Raw genomic sequence first — 23,504 nt, 5'->3', positions numbered from 1 at the left:
TCATTTTGTTTATCCATTCATCTGTTGATGGGCACTTAAGTTGTTTCTACCTTTTGACTATTGTGAATAGTGCTGTATTTGCTTACAAGTCTTTGAGGGAGCTTTCAAGTCTTTTGGGTATATGCCTAGGAGTGGAATTGGTGGGTCATATGGCAGCTCTATGTTTAGATTTTTGAGGAACTGTAGCACTGTTTTCCACAACAGCTGTGTCATTTTACATTCTCACCAGCAATGGGTAAGCATTGCAATTTTTCCATATCCTTACCAACATTTGTTATTTTATGTTTGTTTGTTTTTAATTTTAGCCATTTTTCGACCAACCAACCCAGTGCCGTCGAGTTGATTCTGACTCCTAGCGAACCTATAGGACAGAGCAGAACTGCCCCATAGAGTTTCCAAGGAGCACCTGGTGGATTTGAACTGTTGTCCCTTTGGTTAGCAGCAGTAGCACTTAACCACTACGCCAGCAGGGTTTCCTTAGCCATCTTAGTGGGAGTGAAATGGTACCTATTGTGATTTTGATTTGCATCCCTCTGATGGCTAATGACGTTGAGCGTATTTTCATGCATTTGATGGCCATATGAATGTTCTCTTTGGTGAAATGTCTATTCAGGTCCTTTCCCAATTTTATGATTGAGTTAGTTGTCTTTTTATTGTTAAGTTGTCAAAGTTTTATGTTTATTTTAGCTATTAGATTCTTGTCTGGTACATGATTGCTGAGGATATTCTCCTAGTCAGTATCTTATCTTTTCACTTTTTTGGTAAAGTCTGTTGAATTGGTGTATATTTTGCTGTGTATAGTCTCAATAATAACAAATTAATAAAATAAATTATAAAAAAGATAAAAAAAAAATAGAAATCATATATATGTAAATATATATGTAGAGGTGTCATAATATATGTTGTATTGAATTTGGTTGTTATTTAACAATATTTTTTGGAAATCACTTCATATTGATTGATAGAGAACCTCCTCATTCATTTTTACAGCTGCATAGTATGCCATTGTGTGTATGTACTACTCAGTGCCAATACCCAAAAAACCCAGTGCCGTCAAGTCAATTCCAATTCATAGCAACCCTATAGGACAGAGTAGAACTGCCCCGTAGAGTTTCCAAGGAGTACCTGGCGGATCCAAACTGCTGACCTTTTGGTTAGCAGCCACAGCACTTAACGACTGTGCCACCAGGGTTTCATGTACTATAGTTTGTTAAAAAAAAATCCATGTTTCTGTCTTTCCTTCCTGCCTTTTTTGATTGTTGTAGATATATATATATATATATATATATACATATATAATACAACAACATTTGACAATTCAGCAATTTTCAGGTGTACAATTTAGTGATGTCAGTTACATTAATCATGAATACCAATTGAGATGTTTCAACAAACAGTTGCAGCACTGGAGGTGCTCACTTGCCTATGCCAAGAAATTTGGAGGATAGCTACCTGGCTGACTGATTGAAAGAGATCTATAGTTGTACCCATTGCAAAGAAAGATGATCCAACAGAGTGTGGAAATCATTGAACAATGTTATTAATATCACACACAATTTTGCTGTAGGGTATTCAAAAGCAGTTGCAGCAGTATATCACCAGGGAACTTCTAGAAATTCAATCTGGATTCAGAACAGGACATGGAACAAGAGATATCATTGTTGAGGTTAAATGGATCATGGCTGAAAGCAGAGGATACCGGAAAGATATTTACCTGTGTTTTATTGACTATGCAAAAGCATTCAACAGTGTGGATCCTTGGGGAATTCTAGAAGGCTTAATTGTGCTCATGATGCACCTGTTCTTAGATCAAGACGCAGTCATTCAAATAGAACAAGAGGATACTGTGTGTTTTAAAGTCAAGAAAGATGTGTGTCAGGGTTGTATCTTCTCACCTTCCTTATTGAATCTGTATGCTGAGCAAATAATCTGAGACGCTGGACTATGTGAAAAGAACAGGGCATCAGGATTGGAGGACGACTCGTTAACAAGTTGTTATATCCAGATGACACAATCTTGCTTGCAAAAGTGAAGAGTACTTGAAACACTGATGGAGATCAAAGACCTCAGCCTTCATTATGGATTATACCTCAATATAAAGAAAACAAAAACCCACACTACTGGACCAATAAGCAACATCATGATAAACAGAGAAAATACTGAAGTTGTAAATGATTTTATTTAATTGGATCCACAATCAACACCCATGGAAGCAGCAGTCAGGAAATCAAGCGACATATTGCATTGGTCAAATCTGCCTCAAAGGACTTCTTTAAAGTGTTGAAAAGCAAAGACATCACCTTAAGGACTAAGGTGTATCTGACCCAAGCCATGGTGTTTTCAATTGCCTTATATGTATGTGAAAGGTAGACACTGAATAAGGAAGACCTAAAAAGAATTAATACCTTTGAATTACGTTGTTAGCAAATCATTGAATATATCATTGTCTGCTAGAAGAAGGAACATATGTGTCTTGGAAGTAGAAAGCCAGAACGTTCCTTAGAAGCAGGATGCTGAGACTTTACCTCATGTACTTTGGACATGTTATCAGGACAGACCAGGCCCCTGAGAAGGACATCATGCTGGGTAAAGCAGATGGTCAGTGAAAAAGAGGAAGACCCTCAATAAGATGGATTGACACAGTGGCTGCAACAATGGGCTCAAGCAAATCAGTATTGTAAGGATGGAGCAGAACCAGCCAGTGTTTCTTCCTGCTGTTTGCAGGGTCACTATGAGTTGGAACCTACCTAAGGGCACCTAACAACAACAGTTTCGTTTACTAATCTGTATGTATGTATAAAATTGAGAAAAATAATTGTTTAAAAACCAGCCATTAAATCAAAACATTTTGTAAGAGTCATTTCTTGTTATGAAATAAATTACACCACTAATATTTTATAACTGCTTCACAGCAGACTTGTTTTGGACATATCAGTTATTGCGATTCAGTGTAGGCTGCATATAAGTCTTAACAGCAGTGCACTTTCTAGCCAATATTTACTATGAGTAAGATTTTTTCTAATTTTTTTACTGTATATACTTATTGATTTATTTTAAAATGTTACTATAAACTGGAAAATGCAGTGTTTTGTGTTTTCTACTCCAGTTGCTCTAGGAAAAGCTGAAATTGTCTCAAGTAGATTTGGGTGTGTGTATGACTTCAAAATCTTTACACTTTTGATTTTGTGTCTAAAATTCCACAAGGAAACCTGAATTAAATTTTTTTTATTTGTTGCCAAAATGAAGGCAATGACTAGGACAGGTTGTGTCCTAGACATTATGCTCCTCAAAATAGTTAACTTTGTTACATTTCTGTATTTTAATATTTTGGTTACTTAACTGTATTTCCATTACCACATGAATATATAATAAGTTATTTTACACCAATGTACAAATAAAAAGCTATAAATTTTAACAGAAATAAACTTTCTATAACTCATTCCATTGCCAAATAAGTTGATTAATACCATGGGTCAAAGTTTTTAAGTATTAACTCATTCTACTTGAATATTTTTACTCAGATTCTTGGGATAAGATAAACTGTTCAAAATTATGTATAATTAAGTCATAAAGAAACAGTAAATGATGTTACAATGTTAAGATGACACCACTGGGGAAAAAGATTATTGTCTTCAATTTTTTGAATGTTCTCCATTAACATTTGTTTCATTTTTATTACATATTGTATTTGTCACATGTTAAAAATACAACCTAGAAATAATTTGTAAAAGCCATTTAATGATTTTCCAAACGTATATTCTTTGCATGCCAGCTTTTTAAGATTCTCTTGCAGTTGCTTTTATACCTCTTGAGGTACTTTGTCATTCTAACTCTCTAGTCTTGAGTATACTCTTCCTTTGTTGGCACTTATATTTTAATTTTGACTCTTTCGATAGTAAATTATTGGCTTATATTTGAGAAGCAGAAGGAAATGTACCATGCATTTTATTCTCTTAGCATAAGTCACCTTATATAATAAAATTATTTGAAAAATAAAGTTTGTTTGATCCCTGTATTCATGAGCTGATCGCCTAGACAGGCTCATCAGGTAAGCAAGGAGGAAAACTGCAACAAAAACGAAATAATCATGAACACAACATCTCTACACAGGTCAGTAAGGCTGAGGGGCTAGTGCATATTTTGTAGGGGAGAGAAGTGAGCCCCTACTGGAGAAACCATTTCAGTTCCACAAATACGACAGTGTGAGTGTGTAGAGCAATATGTCTGTGATCAGCATGTATTTCACTTATCCACTGCTTTCTACCATGTGATGCTTACCTACATGCTGTTTCTTAGGTTTCCAGTAACTATTACTCAGGCTTTTTTCAGAATAAAAAGTCAAATTTTTAAAGGTAGATAATACACTCTACCCAAAGAGGGTACAAAAATCACATTTGAATTTTATAATTCTTTGTTAAACAGTTCACAAGAATTAGCTAAGAAGCATAGTTCCACCAACTATACCAAATAGATATTTTTGATTGATTTAGTAGAAAATATTTAGGAATCTGTTCTTGCCTTCTACATTCCCAAACTTAATACTACCCTGATTTTTTAAAATTACATCCAGATTTTCTTTATTTTATAAACAATAATACAAGGTGTATTTATTTTTATATAGTAGAAATAACTACGCAATTACCAATTAGTACTCTGCCCTTTTATAGTATCTCAAGCCCACATAACCCTGAGTAAACACAACCATAAACTTGTCTTTTTAATAATTGTAGAGCAGTCTATCATGTAAATATGCTGCAGTTTGCTCATTCATATCTCTATTTGGGCTGTTTCCAGTTTCTTCCTATTATAAATAATATGACTATGAAGGCCTGTTTGGATCAATGGCTTTTTAAAATTTCTCTTTGGGTTAATTTCTTAGGTCTGTATACCCAAAGATGAGCAATTTAGAAAAAAGATATGGGTAACTTGTTACCTATTGCCAGATTGCTTTCTAGCAAGATTGAAATAATGTGCAGTATCACCAACAATATGTTTTCCTTAAGTCACATCCATATTGAGTTTTTAACAGTGTTACTCATTTTTGCTAGTTTATAATGTACATAATGACATCAGATTTGTTATATTGTACATTTCTTCAACTGCTAGGAAAAAAAAAGGGTGTGATTTTTTTCACAAAGTGATGTACTGTCTATATATACATCTCTGATAACTGTTCATCTTTACGTTGCACATGCATGCATTCTTTTTTTTAAATGTTGTTGAGAATATACAGTAAAACATATGCCATTCAACCACTACTACATGTAGAATTCTGTGCATTGGTTACATTCTTTGGGTTGTGCAACCATTCTCATCCTCCTTTTCTGAGTTGTTCCTCCCCATTAACATAAACTTACTGCCCCCTAAGGTTGCTATCTAATCTTTCAAGTTGCGTTTGTCACTTTGATTCCATATAGGTAGATCTTAAAAGAGCATAATGCTCAAAACAGACATTTTTTCCGTGTTAAGCTAGACTATAGTTTGATTTTAAGACAACTTCAGGGAACACCTTTGGTTTAAGGTTTAAATACTGTCTCAGGGCAATAGTTTCAGGGGTTCATCCAGCCTCCATAGTTCCAGAAATTCTGGCTTCCATGAGAATTTTAAATTCTCTTCTGCATTTTCCCCTTTCTGATCAGGGTTCCTCTATAGAATCTTTGATCAAAATGTTCATAATGGTAGCTGGCACTACCCCATTCTTCTGGTCTCATGACAGAGGGGACAGTTGTCCATCGAGGCAATTAGTCGTACATTTCATACTTGCCTCCTATTCCTGATTCTCCTCCTTCCTCCATTTCTCCAGGTGAATAGAGGTCAATTGCCATGCTTTGGATGGCTGCTTGCAAGCTTTTAAGACTCCAGGTACTACTCAATGAATTAGCAGGTAGAACAGAAGCACTAAACAAGTTATTAGGTTAATTAACTGGGATGTCCCATGAAACCATGACCCTAAACCTTCAAACCAAGGAACTAAATTCCATGAGGTGTTTTGCTGTACCTTAGTGGTTTCAGCTGCTATTCATTTTTTTGTCATTGTTGTAAGTGTATCTATCACACAACTTTTACCAGTTCAACTTTTCATAGGCATACAACTTATTGACAGCAATTACATTAATCAGATGTGCAACTATACCTATATTCAATGCATTTTTCACTGATTTTAACTGATGAGACAAGTAGTTTTAGAGATTTCCTTTGCTGATTCCTCACCCGGGCAAATGACTATGTTGAAATAATAATAGGAATATAAAATATGGGTTTTGTACATGCCATACACAAATCATATGTTTTCTCTTTTTCTTTTATTTTACATTTTAAATGAGAGTATCTTACCAGTCTATGGTTTAGTGTCACTTAAGAAGCCTGTTCTTATAGATGAGCTATTTGAAAATTCTCCAAAATTGTGCTTAATTTCCATTAAATGACCTGTTATTTCACATTTTCCAGTAAGACAAAAGGAACTAAAAAAAGAGAGGGGAAATGAACTAATACAATAAAATTTATTCATAAGTGAAAATGAGCTCGTCTGATGTAAGCCATTTAGTCTGATGTAAATAATTTAGTGTGATGTAATATTTTATCAAAAAGCTAATTATTTAACTCTCTCTGGAAAAGCCAAAGAAAAATAATTATTGCAAAACTACTACTGAGCAAAACTTTGAGTAGTGCAGGGTCATTTTTCCAGGCCTGATATTCATATTGAGATTTGTTTTTTAAACTCTGTTCGTATGGCATACTACAGAGGAATGCTTTCTCTGAAGAGGTATTTTAAATTCTTATAAAATGTCATTCATTAAATTTGCTTAAAGTAAATGTTATATTTTATTCGGAATCCTGACAAGAAACATTTCAGCACATATACTTTATCATTCAATGTTTGATTTTCTGTTCCCTCTGCTCTCTAGGGTGTTAAAATAAATAGGATATGATTTCAAATGAAATAAAAAATAAATAAATTACAAAAAAATAACTTTCTACATTTTTTCATAAATATTCACTTATTGTATGAAAACACAACCTTTTGCTTTTTCATAAACCAGAAATGATTAGACATAAATCTTTCTTTTAATGCTAACAAACAAAATGTGGGATAATTCTGATAGCCAAACTTAAGAAGTATCCATAATAAGTATTTGACATTTAATAATTGCGGTAAGTCAAGATAGAATTAATCTATATCTCAAATATATATATATATATAAAATAGATCATTGAGTATAGAGAATATAAAGGATAAAATATATGTTGTCATTGTTGTTAGGTGGCCTTGAGCCAGTTCCTACTATAGTGACCCTAACACTGCTCATTCCTGTGCCATCCTCACATTCTTTGATACCCTTGAACTAGTTGTTGCAGTCACTGTGTCCATCCATCTCATTTATGGTCTTCCTCCTTTTCGCTAATGCTTTATTTTAACAAGCATGATGTCCTTCTCCAGAAATTTGTTCTTCCTGATAACATGTGCAAAATATGTGAGACGAAGTCTTGCCATCCTTGCTTCTAAGGAGCATTCTGGCTTTACTTCTTCCAAAACAGATTTGTTCATTCTTTTGGCAGTCCGTGGTATACTCAATATTCTTCACCAACACCTTAATTCAAAGCCTTCCATTCCTCTTCACTCTTCCTTATTCATTGCCAATTTTTCTATGCATATGAGGTGATTGAAAACACCATGGTTTGGGTCAGGCATACCTAAATCTTCAAAGTGACATCTTCATTTTTTAACACCTTAAAGAGGTCTTTTGTAATAGATTTGCCCAATACAATACGTCCTTTGATTTCTTGAATACTGCTTCCACGGTCTTTGTGGATCCAAGTAAAATGAAATCATTGACAATTTCAGTCTTTTCTCCGTTTATCATGATGTTGCTTATTGGTCCATTTGTGAGAATTTTTGTTTTCTTTCTATTGAGATGCAATCCATACTGAAGGCTGTGGTCTTTGATCTTCGTTAGTAAGTGCTTCAAGCCCTCTTCACTTTCAGCAAGCAAGGCTGTGTCATCTGCATAATGCAGGTTGTTAATGAGTCTTCCTCCAATCCTGATGCTGTGGTGTCCTTCATACTCTCCAGATTCTCGGATTATTTGCTCAGTATACAATTGAATAAGTAAGGTGAAGAATACAACCCTGGCACACACCTTTCTTACCTTTAAACTGTGTGGTATCCCTTTTCCTGTCTGAACAACTGCCTTTTGGTCTATGTAAAGTTTCCCTATGAACACAAGTGTTCTGGAATTCACATTCTTTGCAATGTTAACCATTATTTGCTGTGATCCACACAGTTGAATGTCTTTGCATAGTCAGTAAAAGACAAGTAAATATCTTTCTGGTATTCTGTGCTTTCAGTCAATATGCATCTGATATCAGCAATCATATCCCTATTTCCATGTCCTCTGTTGAATCTGGCGGGAATTTCTTGCAGTTCCCTGTTGATGTACTGCTGCAACCACTTTTGAATCATCTTCAGCAAAGTTTTACTTGTGTGTGATATTAATATTATTTGATGATTTCTGAATTCTGTTGAATCACCTTCCTTTGGAATGGGCACAAATATGGATCTCTTTTTTTTTTTTTTTCAGTCAGTTGGCCAGGTTAGCTATCTTCCAAATTTCTTGGCACAGGTGAGTGAACACCTCCAGTGTGGCATCCATTTGCTAAAACATCTCAGTTGGTATTCTGTCAATTCCTGGAGCCTTGTCTTTCACCAATGCCTTCAGTGAAGTTTGGACTTCTTCCTTCAGTACCATCAGTTCTTGATCACATGATACCCCCTGAAATGGTTGAACATCAACCAGTTCTTTTTGTTACAGTGACTCTGTATTCCTTCCATCTTCTTTTGAAGCTTCCTTGTGTCATTCAATATTTTCCCCATAGAACCCTTCAATATTACAACTCCAGGCTTGAATTTTTTCTTCAGTTCTTTCAGTTTGAGAAATGCCAAGTTTGTTCTTCCCTCTTGGTTTCCTAGTTCCAGGTCTTTGTGGATTTCATTATAATACTTTGCTTTGTCTTCTTGACCTGCCCTTTGAAGTTATCTGTTCAGCTATTTTACTTTATCTTTTCTTGGTTTGCTTTATCCACTCTATTATCAAGAGCAAGTTTCAGAATCTCTTCTGACCTTCATTTTGGTCTTTTCTTTCTTTCCTGTCTTTTTAAAGATCTCTTGCTTTCATGTATGATGTCTTTGATGTCATCCCCCAACTAGTCTGATCTTCGGTCATTAGTGTCAAATCTGTTCTTGAGATGGTCTCTAAATTCAGGTGGGATATATTCAATGCCATATTTTGGCTCTCATGAGCTTGCTCTAATTTTCTTCATCTTCAATTTGAACTTGCATACGAACAATTGATGAGTCTGTTCTGCAGTCTGCCCCTGGCCTTGTTCTGACTGCTGATACTGAGCTTCTCTCAATTGTCCCTGTTCAAAGATGTAGTTGATTTCTGCATATTCCATATTGCGAGGTCCACATGTATAGTTACCATTCATGTTGTTGAAAGAAGGTATTTGCGACGAAAAATTTGTTGGTCTTGCAAAATTCTATCATGCAATCTCCAGTATTGTTTCTGTCATCAAAGCCATATTTTTCCACTTCTGATCTTTCTTCTTTGCTTCCAACTTTCACATTCCAATCACCAGTAATTATTGGTGCATTTTGATCACATGTTTGATCAATTTCAGACTGCAGAAGTTGGTAAAAACCTTCAATTTATTCATCTTTGGCCTTAGTGTTTGGTGTGTAAATTTGAATGATAGTTGTATTAACTGGTCTTCCTTGTAAAAAAAATTATCACTGACTGTGTTGTACTTCACGGTAGATCTTGAAATGTTCTTTTGGGTGATAAATGCAACACGATTCCTTTTCCATTTGTCATTGCCTGCATAGTAGATCATATGATTGACCAATCCAAAATGGCCAATAATAGTCAATTTCAGCTCACTAATGTCTATGATATCGATTTTATGCATTCCTTTTCATTTTTGAAAACTTGCAATTTTCCTAGATTTATACCTCATATATTCCATTTTCCAATTATTAAAAAAAAAGAGTATAGAATATATGTTATTGATTGTTGAATAGAGATTATTGAATATTGAATTAATATATACTAAATATTAATTCACCAAAGGATAGATTCTCACAAATATATTTGGAATCGTGGTACTTTAAAAAGATCCCTGGTGGTGCAGTTGTTGAAGTGCTCAGCTACTTACCCAAAGGTTGGCTGTTCAAACCCACCAGCTGCTCTGCAGGAGAAATATGTGGCAGTTTGCTTCTGTAAAGATTTACAGCCTTTGAAACCATATGAGACAGCTCTAATCTGTCCATTAGGGTCACTATGAGTTAGAATTGACTCAAAGGCTGATGGTTTGGGTGGTACTTGAATCTTGTTGTTCTCACGTTTATTATTTATTTGTTTGCTTATTTATCTATTTGTTATTGCAGATCAAAAAAATCAACAGAAATTTTCCTGTAAACCAGCAGGTAAGGTTGAGAAATACTTGGAAAGCTGATTCATATATTTCTTTATCTATTATAGAATATAATCTTGATGGCTTATGATCTTTATGTGAGAATTGTTACTATTGTTTTCCATCTTCAGGAAAACATGTAATTTAATATATTTCTTAATATTGTGAAACATATGCTTCCCCAATTACAGTAAAAAGTAATTTTTTAAACTTTTATTTAAGTAAAGTAAGTTGAAACTATTTTTGACAAGATACTTATATTTATTTTGATAACAATTTTGAAAAAACTTGGAGAGCTACTTACATGAGATGGTTTTACTACATCTTAACATTTGAGAGACCTATGTTTAACTAGGAAACCCTGGTGGCATAGTGGTTAATTACTACAGCTGTTAGCCAAGAGTTTGGAAGCTCAAATCCGCCAGGCGCTCCTTGGAAACTCTATGGGGTAGTTCTACTCTGTCCTATAGGGTCGCTATGAGTTGGAATCGACTCGACGGCAGTGGGGTTTGGGTATGTTTAACTAACCTACAAATTAAGGACATTTTCAAAGTTTGTGGATATTTCAAATGAGTGTAATTTGCTGCATAGAATGAAAATAATATCTGATTAATCAAACAAGTAATTTATTTCACACTGATTCTACTTACAATTGTGTTATGCTAGACTTAAATTTAGTGTTAATTTCATTAGCATAACAAAAACAAATTAAATTGAATGAGTAAAAGTGAGGGTTCACTTTTTCAACTCATGCAGAGGTTGTTAATATATCAGAGTTATCAGCTAGTGAAATAGCAAGGCATAGACTGCCCTTACGCTTGGCATCAATGTCAATTCACAACTATTGAGCAAAATCTAAATATGATCTAGCTCTTTATAAATTGTACTTTAGTCACTTTGTTACTTGTATGTAGTTACTTTAGTTACTTATACAATTAATTTCAGTGGTAAATTTTTTAAATGCTCTTCATCTTACACTACTACTTTTCTTACCTAAACCACAGTTTCCTTATTTGCAACATTTATATAAGTATAAACCACCTCACACATTTATTTTGAGGATTAAATGATAATGCATATAAAGTACTGAATATATACTACTATTAACATTAATATACTGGATTTTTTAAGTTGTTTTTAGAATGCAGAATTTATATTCTTATAGAAATTATATCATAAATGATGCTGATATGCTCAGAGTAGTCCTCAAAGCTGTACACACTGAAAGAAATGATAGTAATCACTTCCCTAGAGAACTCCTTGCATCCATAATGCTCCGCACTGTGCCATGTCACCTTAGGCATCACCTGCCTCCTACTTTGAGGCCCTCACTCTGAAGCCAAATTGATACTTTGGATATGAGCAGAGATTGGGGAAAGGTGTTTGTCTAGCCACAATCTGCTGCAAGCTGTGTTTTATTTAAGGGCCTCACTTACAAGGCAGATACCAGGGCTCTAGTCCAGAGCTTCCGAGTCACCAAGTCAGGAATGATACCTGGAAAACTCTTTTTGTAACTCACATCCCAAGTGATTCTGATGCCAGTGGTGTGCAGACAACATTCCGAGAAATACAGTTTAATGGTATCAGAGCACTCCAGTAAAGGGAAAATTTCATGGAGGAGTAATTTATTCAAGTAGAAGGAAGCATCAGCCATGAAGAAGGCTGTGATGTCTATCTCTAAACTTGGGCTCTTCAGTAGTCAGATATATCAAAACAGTTACCTGCTGTTTTCAGAAATTCTTGCTAACAATATAAATGAATACATGTGACTTTGATTTAAGAATGAATCTAAGATTCATATCAGTATCCTTCCTTGATCTTTCTAACCTCAACGATGAAGTATAAATAATGAGTGTAATTTATATGACAGTGTTTCATAGCCCTGATAACCACCACACTATTCTTTGCTTGTGATGACAACTGTATTTACATTTTGTACGTATTCAGATATTCAGGTTAGTTACTTGTACAATCTTTGCCAGCTCTGCATTTATCGAGGTTTAGAATAATACCAAGTGCAGTAATTAAAAAAAAAAAAAATGTGGAATAAACAATAATAAAAATGTCTTTAATATTTTAGCACATTTCATTTTAGAAAGTTCATTATATTTATATATAATAAATACATGTGTTCATTAGTATTTATCTTTTTTTTTTTTTTTTTTGCTACTCTTTTGTTGTTCTTGATACTATTGTGTGCCATCAAGCTAATTCCAACTCATAGGGATCCTATATGACAAAATAGAACTGCCCCATAGGGTTGCCTAGGCTGAAATCTTTATGGGAGCAGATCACCAGGTCTTTTCTCCCACTACTCTTTTAATATTTTTAAATTATACTGGAATTTTATTTCAAAATACTTAGCATACCACAGTTTTGAAAATCATAGTGAATTCTTCCTGACACTTTAAAAAACCTGAAAGCTGAGAGTTAGTAGATTTTTCTCTTACTATTTCTATCATATGAATGAAAAAATGCAGACAATAGAGCTAATTTTCAGTTCAGCATTCATCTGTATGCCTAATAGGAAAAGCTCACCTGCATATTGTGATAACTATACAGGAGGAGACCAAGGTGCCTTTGCTATTTATTAAAGACTGAGCCACAATAAGGAGAGGAAATTAAAACATATGTAGAAATCCGTTTGTCATTCAGATTTACAAACAGAACTCTTGGCTTGAACTAAATCAGGTTGAATCTCTCTCATCCTAATTTGATTTTATTTATAGTTCTGTGATGCTTAGATTAGATATAAATATGCATAGGCATATATATATTTATACATACGCTTTTGATTAAATAGGTCATGTGTATGTTGAAATATTTAAATATTCAACGGTTATTAGGATAGATACAGGTAAAAACAAGCCCCCTCGTATCCCAGATGATCTAGATACCAAAAAAAGAAAAAATAAATCACCCACAATACATTGAAACAGAATCTCTGCATCTTGTAGGTTTTTGTTTTGAATTTGTACCATCTAGGTGTGACAGCTATCCAAACCTGAGAAATTGAAATAAAAACAAAGCAGAAATTGGTCTGGCTCTAAATAGAGCCACCATTGCCCAGGAGAGACAAAGACTAGAGATCAGCTCTTGGAGGTGCTCCCACAGACCAGAGCGCCTGAGATTATCAGTAAAATTACTTCTACTGAGAAGAGGTTGCAGTTAAAAATATAAATCATATGAGGAAATAAACCATTATAAGGAAAGTCTAATCTAAAAAAGAAAAAAAAAAATCCATGTATACATATATTTTTTCTCTTCTTACATCCTAATACTCATTTGAGGTGCCTGTATTTATTATTATTAAATCATATTACTTTAGAAAAAGTGATAAATCATGACTCCACAGGACCTGATAAACATCATGATAAATGGAGAAAAGATTGAAGTTGTCAAGGATTTCATTTTACTTGGATCTACAATCAACAGCCAAGGAAACAGCAGTCAAGAAATCAAAAAACACATTGCATCGGGTAAATCTGCTGCAAAGGACCTCTTCAAAGTGTTGAAGAGCAAAGATGTCACCCTGAAGACTAAGGTGCGCCTGACCCAAGCCATGGTATTTTCAATCATATCGTATGCATGTGAAAGCTGGACAGTGAACAAGGAAGACCGAAGAAGAATTGATGCCTTTGAATTGTGGTGTTGGTGAAGAATATTGAATATACCATGGACTGCCAAAAGAACAAATGCTCCTTAGAGGCAAGGATGGCGAAACTGCGCCTTACATACTTTGGACATGTTGTCAGGAGGGATCAGTCCTTGGAGAAGGACACCATGCTTGGCAGAGTACAGGGTCAGCAGAAAAGAGGAAGACCCTCAATGAGGTGGATTGACACGGTGGCTGCAACAATGAGCTCAAGCATAACAACGATTGTAAGGATGGCTCAGGACCGGGCAGTGTTTTGTTCTGTTGTGCATAGGGTCGATATGAGTTGGAACCAACTCGACAGCACCTAACAACAACAACCACAACAACCACAAGACCTAAATTAGATCGTCACAAAAAAAAATAGACCTTTTTTTCTCTTATTAATTAGCAAAAATTAAAACATTTAACAAGTAACATTGACTACAGTAGGTAGAGGGTGAAGCATTCTCCCTGCTTATAAATGTCTAACAGTGAAGATTTTAAGGGAGAATTTGGCAATATGTATTCAAATTTAAAATACATCTTTTAGATTTACAAATGGCAAGTAGCAGAGCCCTGGTTGTGCAGTGGTTAAGAGCTCGCTGCTAACCAAAAGGCTGGCAGTTCAAATCCACCAGCTGCTCCTTGGAAACCCTACAGGGCAGTTCTACTCTTTCCTAGAGGGTTGTTATGAGTCGGAACGGACCCTACAGCAACAGAGCGTTTTTGGTAATGGCAAGTGAATTTTATATATGCGTGTAATATACACACACACACACACACACACACACACCACGCATCTGTCAGTTTGTCACACTGTGGTGGCTTGTATGTGGCTGTGATGCTCAAAGCTATGCCACTGGTATTTCAAATGCCAGCAGGGTCGCCCATGGTGGAAAGTTTCAGCTGAGCTTCCACATTTTGAAAAAATTAGCCACTGAAAACCTTATGAATAGCAGTGGAACATTGTCTGATATAGTACCTGAAGATAAGCCCCTCAGGTTGGAAGGCACTCAAAATATGACATGGGAAGAGCTGCCTCCTCAAAGTACAGATGACCTTAATGTCATGGTTGGAGTCAAGCTTTCCAGACCTTCATTTGCTAATGTGGCACAACTCAAAATGAGAAGAAACAGCTACCGACATTTATTAATAATAGGAACATAGAATGTACAAAGTATTAATCAAGGAAAATTGGAAATTGTCAAAAATGAAATGGAATGCATAAAGATCGATATGTTAGGCATTAGTGAGCTGAAATGGACTGATATTGGCCATTTTGAATCAGGCAATCATATAGTCTACTATGCCAGAATGACAAATTGAACTGAAATCATGTTGCATTCATCAACAAAAAGAACGTTTCAAGATCTATCCTGAAGTACAACGCTGTCTGGGATAGGATAATACCAATACGCCTACAAGAAGACCAGTTAATATGACTGTTACTCAAATATACTCACCAACCTCTAAGGTCAAAGATGAAGAAATTGAAGATGTTTATGAACTTCTGCAGTCTGAAATTGATCAAACATGCAATCAAGATGCATTGATAATTACTGATGATTGGAATGCAAAAGTTGGAAACAAAGAAGGATCAGTAGTGGGAAAATATGGCCTTGGTGATAGAAAATGATGCCGAAGATGGCATGATAGAATTTTGCAAGACTGACAGCTTCTTCATTGCAAATACCTTTTTTCAACAACATAAATGGAGACTATACACAACCTCGCTGGATGAAGTACATAGGAATCAAATCAGCTACATCTGTGGGAAAAGATAATGGAAAATTTCAATGTCATCAATCAGAACAGGGCCAGGGGCTGACTGCAGAACGGACCATCAATTGCTCATATGCAAGTCCAAGTTGAAGTTGAACGAAATTAGAACAAGCCCAGGAGCCAAAGTACAACCTTGAGTATATCGTACCTGAATTTAGAGATCATCTTAAGGATAGGTTTGATGCATTGAACACTAATGACTGAAGATCATATAAGTTGTGGAATGACATCAAGGACATCGCACATGAAGAAAGAAAGAGATCATCAAAAAGACAGGAAAGAAAGAAAGACCAAAATGGATGTTAGAAGAAACTCTGAAACTTGCTCTTGAACATAGAGTAGCTAAAGCAAAAGGAAGAAATAATGAAGGAAAAGAGTTGAACAGAAGATTTCTTCTTGAGAAGACAAAGTGTTATAATGAAATGTGCAAAACCTGGGGTTAGAAAAACAAAAGGGAAGAACACGCTCAACATTTCTCAAAATGAAGGAACTGAAGAAAAAAATTCAAGCTTTGAGTTGCAAAATTGATGAAAATTAAAGATCACAGCTTTCAGTGTGGTTACACCTCAACATAGGGAAAACAAAAATCCTCACAATTGGACCAAAAAGCAACATCATGATATATGGAGAAAATATGGAAGTTGACAATGATTTCATTTTACTTGGATCCACAATCAACACCCATGAAAGCAGCAGTCAAGAAATCAAAAGACATACTGCATTGGACAAATCTGCTGCAAAAGCCCTCTTTAAAGTGTTAAAAAGCAGAGATACCACTTTAAGGACTAAGGTGCGCCTGATGCAAACCATGGTGTTTTCAATCGCCTCGCACATGCAAAGCTGGACAATGAATAAGGAAGACAAAGAAGAAGAATTGATGCCTTTGAATTATGGTGTTGGCATAGAATATTGAGTATACCATGGACTGCCAGAAGAATGAACAAATCTGTCTCGGAAGAAGTACAGCCAGAATGCTCCTTAGAAACAAGGATGGCAAGACTTCGTCTCACATATTTTGGACATGTTATCAGAAGGGACCAGTCACTTGTAAACCCTATGGGTAGTTCTACGCTGTTTTATAGTGTCGCCATGAGTCAGAATTGACTCGATGGCAATGGATGTGTGTGTGTGTGTGTATATATATATATAGGTAACTTGTTACTATTAATTTGATTCAACCCATAACAGCCTCATATATTACAGAGTAGAACTACTCCATAGGGTTTTCTTGGCTGTCATTTTTACAAAAGCACATCACCTGGTCTTTCTTCCATGGTGCTGAAGGGCGGATCTGAACCGTCAACCTTTACGTTAGTAGTTGAGTGCAAACTGTGCCACTCAGGGACCTTATAGACAAATTCAAATGTTTACTACTAACGGAACAATATTAAGCCTGAAAACAAAATCTTTTACCATAATTAGAAGTCCCAGGTAGCACTGGTAGAATATACAAAGGGCCATACTAACCTCTGGGAAAGATTGACAGAAACAATCCCACACCCACCAAAAGTATGTAGCAACTAAATATCTCTAATTCCAAAGATGCAGTGCTATATAAAATCAGTGGAATATTCTGCAGCCATTGAAAGAAAGAGTTAAATCTATTTGACTGGCATAGAAGATTATCCACTAAAGTTTTTAAAGTGACAATAGCAAGGTTAATAACAGGAATGGAACATGCTACTCTTTTAAGTGAAGAGTTTGGAATGATCAGTACACGTATTTTTGTATAAGGAAAACAAAATCTCAAGAAGATGCACAAGAATATGTTAAAAATGATTGCATCTGGAGAGAGGCATTACCAGTTCCTTTTCTACTATGAGTTGGGTTTCTACTATGGGGACTTCATCCTCAAGCATCTGTCCTCAATTCTATACTCTTCCTATGTGAGCTCTTTCATTTCAGCTCCCGATTCTATTGATTTGTTCCCTATTCAATTACTTCACCAAGAAATTTCCATGTATTGTTTTCAGCTCAGATATGTTGAACCTGTCATTGTCGTTACATTTTCTTTTGCATGTCTATATATTAGAATCCAATCAGCCTACCATATTTATTTGAAGTCCTTTGATCTTTGGTTTTATTTCAACTGATAGCTGAAAAAATACATGTGTTTGACATTTGTTAGATGCCTTTCTCATACTATGTATGAGGTTGAACATCTTTAAGTGGCATTGGTATATCCTTTTTATATCTGTATTTTCCAAATTTTGATCAAATTTTGTTTGCTTCTTGGTTGTTTTCTTATATATTTATTTATTTTCGGGTACTACATATTCAATACATGAAGAAAATTTACCCTTTGTGTTGTAGCCTAAGTTAGAAATCTTTCCTTTATGACTTATGTTTTTGTTTATGTATGTAGAAAGATTTTGTCATTTCAAGATTATTTTTAAAAAGTGTTGTTTATTTGTAGCAATTTTATGTTTGTATTTGTGTGTTTAAGCAATTAACACATCACTGTTGGGTTATAGATGGAAGTTGAAGCTATGGGTTCCTGTAGGACCTTATGCATATCTCTTCTGTTGTAATTATCACCTTGTATATTATTCTGTATTTAATTACCCATCTTCCAAGCTTGCAGCTGTGAACTCCCTGAAGGTAAAAATAGTAGTCATTGTTTTATCCTTAGTTCATAATACAGTGCCTGACACAATGATTCTGTAGCAATCACAATGTAAAGTTGTTTGGAATTATCTGTAAATAAATGTGGTTAAAATTCGGAGACTTTTTTCTGAATTAAAAACTCCCGCTTTCCAAAACCAACTACTGAAAGAATGAAAATACAAGGCACAAACTTGGAGAAAATATTTGAAATACTATATATCTAATAAAAAACTTGCATCTAAAATACATTTTTAAACCCTCAAAATTCACTAACATGAAAACAAAAAATCAATATAAAAGCACGTAAAGATTTGAAAAACACTTCACCAAAGAAGTACACTGATGCCAAATGAGCACATGAAAAAATGCCCAAATTCATTAGCTGTTGTTTTTGTTAAGTGCCATCAAGTGAGTTCCAATTCATAGCGACCGTATGTACAATAGAATGAGACACTGACTGTGCGATCCTCAAACTCTTGCTATATTTGAGACTATCATTGCAGCCGCTGTGTCAATTCATCTTACTGAGGGTCGTCTTCTCTTTTGCTGACCCTCTACTTTATCAAGCACGATGTCCTTCCCCAGGGACTGGTACCTCCTGAACATGTCCAAAGTATATGAGACTGAGAAGAATTTTGGCTGCACTTACACCAAGACAGATTTCCATTCTCCTGGATGAACATGGTTTATTCAAGATTCGTTGCCAATACCATAATTCAAAGGCATCAATTCTTCTTCAGCCTTCCTTATTCATTGTCCAGCATGTGCAGGCATAGGAGGTGAATGAAAATACCATGGCTTGAGTCAGGTGCACCTTAGTCCTCAAAATGATATCTTTAAAGAGGTCTTTTAAGCAGATTTTCCCAATGCAATATGTCATTTGATTTCTTGACTGTTGCTTCTATGGGCGTCAATTGTGGATCCAAGTAAAATTAAATCCTTGACAATATGAATATATTCTCTGTTAATCATGATGTTGCTTATTGGTCCAGTTGTGAGGATATTTGTTTTCTTTACGTTGAGGTGTAATCCATACTGAAGGCTATGGTCTTTGATCTTCATCAGTAAGTGATTCAAGTCCTTCACTTTCAGCAAGCAAGTTTGTGTCATCTGCATAATGCTGGTTGTTAATTAGTCTTCCTCCAATCCTGAAGCCACATCCTTCTTCATGTAGGCCAGCTTCTCAGATTATTTGTTCAGCATACAGATTGAATAAGTATGATGAAAGGATATAACCCTGACACACACCTTTCCTAACTTTCCTGACACTCAATATCTCCTTGTTCTCTTTGAAGGACTGCCTCTTGGTATATGTACAGTTGCTCATGAGCACAGTTATGTGTTCTGTAATTCCCATTCTTCACAAATGTTATCCATAATTTGTTATGATCCACGCTGTTGAATGCCTTTGCCTAATCAATAAAATACAGGTAAACGTCTTCCTGGTTTTGTTTGCTTTCAGCCAACATCCATTTGACATAGGCAATGATATGCTTCATTACATGTCATCTTCTGAATTCAGCTTCAATTTCCGGCAGTTCCCTATTGATGTTCTCCTGCAACCACCTTTGAGTTGTCTTCAGCAAAATTCTATTTGCGTGTGAAATTAATGATTTTGTTCAATAATTTCCACATTCTGTTGGGTCACCTTTCTTTAGAATGGGCGCAAACATGTATCTCTTCCAGACAGTTGGGCAGGAAGCTGTCTTCCAGATTTCTTGGCACAGATGAGTAAGCACCTCCAGTGGGGCATCCGTTTGTTGAAACATCTCAATTGGCATTCCGTCAATTCCTAGAGCCTAGTTTTTCTCCAATGCCTTCAGTGTAGCTTGGACTTCTTCCCTCAATACCACCAGTTCTTGATCATATGCTACCTCTTGCCATGGTTGAATGTTGACTTATTCTTTTTGGCACAGTGACTCTGGATATTTCTTCTATCTTGTTTTGATGATTCCTGCATCAATAAATATTTTACCTTTGAATCCTTAGATTTTTCAATTCCAGTCTTGAATTTTTTTCTTCAGTTTTTCAGTTCAAGAAGCGTCAAGCACGTTCTTCCCCTTTGGTTTTCTAACTCCATGTCTTTGCGTATTTCATTATAATAATTTTCATTGTCTTTTGAACTAACTTACCTTTCAGATCTTTCCTTCAGTTCTTTCACTTCATCATTTCTTCCATTCGTTTTAACTGCTCTATATTCAAGAGCAAGTTTCAGAGTCTTTTAGGACATCCAGTTTGGCATTTTCTTTCTTACTTGTCTTTTTAATTGTGACATTAGTTATTAGGGAAATGCAAATTAAAAGTAAATGATACCAAACTCAAGAGTATGTCTCATTGAAGACAGCATGTCAGAAGACTGCTGATATTAATTCTTGGTAAGGAGGAGCTGGAACTCTCATATACTGCTGGTGCGGATATAAAATGGTACAGTCACTTTGGAAAACTATCTGGCAGTTATTAAAAATTTACATGTACACTGACCATATTATCTAGCTAATCAAATCCTAAGTATTTAAGAGAAATGAAAGCATATGTCCATACAAAGATGTGTTCAGGAATGCTCATAGAATTTTTATGTGAAATGTCCCCAAACTGGGAACAACTCACGTTTATCAGTATTTAAATGGATAAACATGCAGTGGTTTATCCATTATGCAGTTTCCTAATCTGTCAGGGATGTGTGGTGTGTTTATCTAGCCTTATGTTGGCATTCTCATTTCCAGACTTAACCTGATAAATATGTAATATGTCCAGTCATTGCCCCAACAGGCACCACAATTTCACATTAGCAAAGCTATGAGATTTGCCCATTTGTTTCCCACCTAGTTTGCTATTTTAACTGGCAAAGCATGAGTTTATGTCACTCATTCCCCTACTGAATCTAGCTCTCTGGTAGCAAAGCTGTTGGGTTTCATTTCCAGTGCTATGTGGGTAATTGTTTTCACTGACAGTGCTGGGGACCAGAGCATCCTGATGCACTAAGACCACAGACTTCCATTGTCCTAACCAAAAATCCTAACAGTGTTTGAAGAATAGCATTTCTCGATTTATTTTTTCCCTTGAGTTGATTTCCAGATTGCTGAAATGTTGTTTTGACAAGATTTTTCCAATTTTTTACTTGTTTTATGTGGATATATAGAGAGAATTTCCCAATCTTTTTGTGCCTCACTAGTAAAAAATACTTTTATTTTGTACATTTTATCTATTTTTAAATACGCAACATAAATGCCTTTTGTATCATAAAGATCTTTATAGATAACAGATCACACACACACAAAAAACCTAGGACATTGAGGGAAATAAAATTATGGCAAGATTTACAAAAGTATGTGATATTTTTGAAAAATCAGTGAAGAATTTGAAAAAATCTATTATCATTAGGGAGACAGTACTTAGGCTTGAAGCAGGAAGGGGAAGGAGCTGTTACAGAGTTATTGAAGGGTAGTTAAGAAAGGCTTGGTGTTCTATATCCAAAAATTAGCCAATGACAACTCTATGGATCACAACAGTCCTATCTGCAACTGATCGTGAGGATGGCACAGGATAAGGCAGAGATTAGTTCTCTTGTGCATGGGGTCATCAAGAGTTGGGACCAATTTTATTGCAGCTGACAACAACAAGTGCAGTTATTTAAATAAGACCACCGTCCATCTGTCAGTTTGTTATACTGTGGTGGCTTGTGTGGTGCTATGATGATGGAAGCTATGCCACCAGTATTTCAAATGCCAGCAGGGTCACCCATGGTGGACAGGTTTTATCAGATTTTCCATACTAAAACGGACTAGGAGAAAAGTTCTGATAATCTACTTCTGAAAATTAGCCAATGGATCACAACAGAATATTGTCTGATACAGTGCTGGAAAATGCGCCCCTAGATTGGAAGGCACTCAAAATATACAGTGGCCTCAACAATGGACTCAAGCATACCAACAATCATGAAGATGGTGTGAGACCAGGAAATGTTTCCTTCTCTTTAACGTGGGGTCCCTGTGAGCAGGAGCAGAATCCAGGAGCAAATGAAAACAACATATAGATAAGAATGCCTGACAGAAGATGTGTCATTTTGTAAAGGATTCTGTGAAGACTAGCAGCCTGTGCAGGGACAGAGTTGGAAAATAAATACTGTCATCTTTTTTTCATACTAGTTCCACCATCTTTTCCTACTGATTTCTCTCAAAGGGTGGCGCACCAACTGGGAGCCAGAAGCCAAGGGAGTTGCTTCTGAAGCATACACAGGGCAGCATCCTAAGCCCAGCACAGGGTGTGGAAAGGTGGAAATTAGATCTAGTGGGGCAAACTGAAGATACATGGCCTGCTTTATGAGCAGGTTCATGTTTTGTATGTTGGGTTTCACTGCTGAACTATGATCAACTTGTTGAGATATTTTTTAGAGGAAACGCAAAATAAATAATTATGGTATTTGTTTAACTTCACATCATATTAAATATATTTGATATTAAATAGCATATATATCTGTTTTTGTTTTTTTTATATATGTTACTCTTAAAACCCTGAAGCATAAATGAGAGTTTAATGGATATTATAGTAACTTTACAAATGGAATGAAGTATTTAATATTATATTTTGAATCCACCATGTTAACTTTTGTGCCTTTTAAGAGTTTTTGACGATTTTTAATCTGTATAATAAGTGGAAAAGGTCTTTTTAACATAGTGAGCTCTAACGAGCATTTTATACATTCTTAAATCAGAGAGAAAGATTTAACTTAAATATGTCCATTTAGATTTATTAAGCTTTTTAAGTAATTTGTTAATATCCTATAATGTACTCCTTTGCATGTTACTAACTTTATGATTTTATTCCAACCCTTTCTCTAAATTTCTCTTTACAATGAATTACCTTTTAAGTATTTAGTGTGGGGGGTGATAATTCAGGTATTCAGCTATTCTCTTTTATCATTTCCCGTTAATCCTGTAATGTTTCGACAATGACATAAAAAAAAAAGAGAAAAACCTTCTTAAGAACGTGATCTTAAGAAGTAGCAGTG

The 23,504-nt window shown here is 35.3% G+C and overlaps 1 protein-coding gene across 2 annotated transcripts in view; it reads left to right on the top strand.

Annotated features, from left to right (window-relative positions):
• The window catches only part of SNTG1 (syntrophin gamma 1), a 564,878-nt gene that overhangs the window by 331,072 nt on the left and 210,302 nt on the right, over positions 1-23,504 (top strand). For both annotated transcript variants that reach the window (XM_023540209.1, XM_003421078.3), the window contains exon 11: positions 10,445-10,483. In XM_023540209.1, coding sequence (XP_023395977.1) covers positions 10,445-10,483 — 39 coding nt within the window. The remainder of the gene's footprint in view (positions 1-10,444; positions 10,484-23,504) is intronic.

This window comes from Loxodonta africana, chromosome 14 (assembly GCF_030014295.1).
Source record: "Loxodonta africana isolate mLoxAfr1 chromosome 14, mLoxAfr1.hap2, whole genome shotgun sequence".
Taxonomy (NCBI): domain Eukaryota; kingdom Metazoa; phylum Chordata; class Mammalia; order Proboscidea; family Elephantidae; genus Loxodonta; species Loxodonta africana.
This window is presented reverse-complemented; position numbering and strand designations above follow the sequence as displayed.